General features: G+C 40.8%; 1 protein-coding gene across 1 annotated transcript in view; it reads left to right on the forward strand.

The window, feature by feature from the left end:
• The window catches only part of MCHR2 (melanin-concentrating hormone receptor 2), an 83,263-nt gene extending 79,974 nt beyond the window's left edge, over nt 1-3,289 (forward strand). Inside the window, exon 5 of the mRNA XM_006865856.1 lies at nt 2,802-3,289. Coding sequence (XP_006865918.1) covers nt 2,802-3,117 — 316 coding nt within the window. The 3' untranslated portion in view covers nt 3,118-3,289. The remainder of the gene's footprint in view (nt 1-2,801) is intronic.
• The last annotated feature ends 590 nt before the right edge of the window (nt 3,290-3,879 follow it).

The following is a 3,879-nucleotide window of genomic DNA, read 5'->3' on the forward strand; positions in this document are numbered from 1 at the left end:
GAAACTGATGATGTGCCCTGTAAACTTTCACTCAATCCACAATAAAAACCTTAAATTAAAAAAAAAAGCTAAAGTGGATAGAGAGAAATACTTTTAACTGATGGTATATGGAGGGGATTATAATCATTTTAATGAAACAAGTTACATGAATTGTTGAATGTGAAACTGATGATGTGCCCTATAAACTTTCACTCAATCCACAATAAATACCTTTAAAAAAATTATTTAAAGAGGAAACAAACAAACAAACAAAAAGATGCTTGGTTGTCTTTTGAATCTCAGTTTCCCTTGCATAATACTGTAAAATAAACACTTGAGGGGGAGAGAAAGGAATAGCCAGAAACATCACTATAGAAAGCTTTCAAGTCCATCTTCAGCCTATAACTGATTGTGGTGGTGGTTATGTGCCATGGAGTTGGTTCTGACTCATAGCAACCATGTACAGGGTTTCTGAGGCTGTAAATCTTTACAGGAGCAGAAAGTCTCATTTTTCTCCCATGGAGCAGCTGGTAGTTTCGGACTGCTGACCTTGCAGTTTGTAGCCCGATTCGTAACCACTTCGCTACCAGAGCTCCTTTATAACTGATTGGAATAGCTAAAATGGGGCTAGAATTTGCCCAGGGAAGGAGGCTTCCTGTGGAGCCTTTGCATTGCATAAGACCATAGGTAGAATCCAGATCCCCATCCAGAATGTTCTGAAGTAGCAAATTTCCACTTGAAAGGAAAAGCAGACCAGCCTGGAGCTGCTAGAAGAACAGAAGATACTTCTTGAAAGAAGGACCAGCAGGAAAAAATTAAAAACATTAACAGCAGTCCTATTGACTACTATAAGAACAAGCAAGTTGTTCACCAGGGATCCATCAGGGCAAGCAATCGGGTCCCTTCAGGGCAAACCCCCTTCCAAGACTGAGATTCAAGGGGAATACACAAGCAGGCATGTGGTCTGGCTGGTGACCATGTTGGTCTACCAATAAGGGGAAGTGAGGAAAAAACAGCAATGAAGTTTTGAGCTAAGTCCGACTTCATTCAACAGACTTCTGTCCACCTGTATTGAGACCTGGTTGACCAGCAGTATGGCAAGACTTGGGGACTCCTGGATCCAGGGACAGGGACATGGCCACAGAGGACTAGAGTGGAGAGTGAAGCACCCAGCTGATATCAAGTGAGGGGTGATGCACAAGAACACCAATACTTGCAAATAGCACCCATTTGACCTGACTTCAATGGCTGGATGATCAAAACTCGACTAGAAGAAATAAGAGAGCAAAAAGAGTAATCTGCTACAATTTGATGAACTTGACCTATACTTATGGATGTAGTAGCTCAAAAGAGGAAACAAATCTTTACAGCGAAGATCATTCCCACCCCCTCAGTACATAGCGTTGACAGGGATGGGCAACTTAGACATTGGCTACCCAAAAGTGGGCGGGGCTACAAAGGCATGAAGTGACTGGCTTACAAGCTTTCAAGAGGCAGCCTAGTTTCAGAGGGTACGGGGGAAGGTACAATCTCCACTGAGTAGTTTCCAGCCTGTCTGGACAGGGCTGGTAAAAGGAGATGGGGAAAAGACTCTTGTGGTTTAATAGTGAAAAATTGCTATTAGGACTAATTGTGAATGTTGCAAATGTAACAGTAGACATTCTGTAACAAAAGGAGGGGAGTGGTTGATCTTGCAGTCCAGGAGCAGAGGACCCAGGGACCATCAAGGGAGAAGAGCTGAGTGTGGGACCCTATCCAGAAAAGCAGTGACACCAGAGATGGAGGCAGAGACAATGACATGGCGAGATGGAGTGACTGGGGACTCTGAACTCAGGGAGGGAGAGGGGCTGTGTTCTGATGGCTGGGGAGCAGGCTTGTGGGTGTACCCTTTGGTTGTTTAAATGGTTGTATATTCCTGAGTGCTTCAGTGCACATCCAAAAAAAACCCAGAGGGAATGGAAGCAAATGCTGTGGAATGATGATGCATGAAGAGGATTGTAATCATTGCAATGAAATGAAATACAATAGGATGAATGTAAAGCTGATGTTCTCCCATGTAAACTATCACATAATTCACAATAAATACTTAAGAAAAAAAGAATAATTCTGTCTAGGTATTTTGTAGAATGTCCCTCAATCTGGGTTTGGGGAAAATCATCTCATCAGTCATTTTGTTGTTGTTGCGATGTGCCATCAAGTCGGTTCCAACTCATAGTGATCCATGTACAACAAAATTAAATACCACCCAGCCTTGTATCAGTCCCCACAGGCAGTCATATTAGGAAGTGCATAATAACAACACTGATGATGTTACCCTGGATCACTTGCTTAAGGTATTGCCAGGTTTCTCCACAATAAAGTCATTGTTTATCACTTTATTATTTGGAAGTGAGTCACTAGGTCTATTCCACCTTCAAGAAGAGAATAGGGAGGCAAGAATTAAGCTCCATGTCCTAGAAATGGGAATGCTGTTAGTTCCCTTCAAGTTTATTTCCATTTATGGGAGTATCTGCATATATTATTTAGTATTCTTCAGTAATCTATTCATATTCTACTTTTATCAGCATAGACTTAAGTATATTTATTTTATACTTGGGGTAATAAGGCTATACTTTGTTCCAGCTTTGGGAAATACTTAACAAGGATTTTTAAAAAGGATTGTCACAATGCTCTGAATAAACTGAAACAACAATAAACTTCATATTTCACTACAAATTATTTTTAACTTTCCCAACATTCTAGGAAATGATTGCCCCATCATTTCTACTGTACCGTATGTTCATGTCTATTCTAATGTTGCTGTTGTTGGGGGTTTTTTGCAGTTACAATCCCAGTATTCCAAGGCGGAGAGTGATGAATCTGACCAAGATGGTGCTGGTGCTGGTGGCTGTATTTATTCTGAGTGCTGCTCCCTATCATGTGATACAACTGGTGAACTTGCAGATGAAGCAGCCCACTCTGGCCTTCTATGTGGGCTATTACCTCTCCATCTGTCTTAGCTATACCAGCAGCAGCATTAACCCTTTCCTCTACATCCTGTTGAGTGGAAATTTCCGAAAGCGCCTGCCTCAGATTCAAAGGAAGGTGACTGAGAGGAAAATCAACGATATGGAAAATACTCTGAAATCAAGCTTTTAGGAGAACATGTGGATCACTGAGAGTCTAGATAGGCTTGTCTTTGTTATTGGAATTATTAGAAAAGCAGATAAGATAGTGTGTGTGTGCCATTATTCTTGTGTACTTGTGACTCATAGCATCATGGAACAGAATTGTAACCAGCCATTCCAATGCAATGAGTTTAATGCTAACTTTATTAAGATGTAAAATGTTGATCTGTATTGGGAGTAGGGAAAGGAATAGTCTAATATATCTGAACCCCACTGTTGTAGATGTTATTTGAACATTTTACTCACTAATCAAAATATCTGTCCATGACCACCTACTGGAAACTCACCAAAGAACCTACAACTACTGACCTTTGCTGTCCACACTGTGGCCTCACTTTAACAGGGCCCTTCATAGTTTGAAGAGAAGACCATCTTACAGTGTGCTCTGATATCAAGTTATTTTTGACCCACAAAAATGTCAGTTTTATATGGTCCAATCTAATGCTTTCAATAACCAATCCCCACCCTTCAGCATAAGTCACAGTCTACCACACACATGTAATGTGTAAGTGTACATGTAGTAAACTGTGAAGTAAGCGCTATTACTTAGGTTTAGTAAGTTACCAGTTAAACAATAGACCCAAAGATGCACAACTATAGAGTAGCTGGGATGAACCCAGATCTTCCTATTATTTTTCTTTTTCATGCACCACAGTGTCAATCTGTACCTAACATCCTGGAGAATGCCAGAAACTTTGGAGTGTCTTCTGTGTTCTGCAACCCCACAAGAAAA

This window comes from Chrysochloris asiatica, unplaced genomic scaffold (assembly GCF_000296735.1).
Source record: "Chrysochloris asiatica unplaced genomic scaffold, ChrAsi1.0 scaffold00084, whole genome shotgun sequence".
In the NCBI taxonomy this organism is placed as follows: Eukaryota; Metazoa; Chordata; class Mammalia; order Afrosoricida; family Chrysochloridae; genus Chrysochloris; species Chrysochloris asiatica.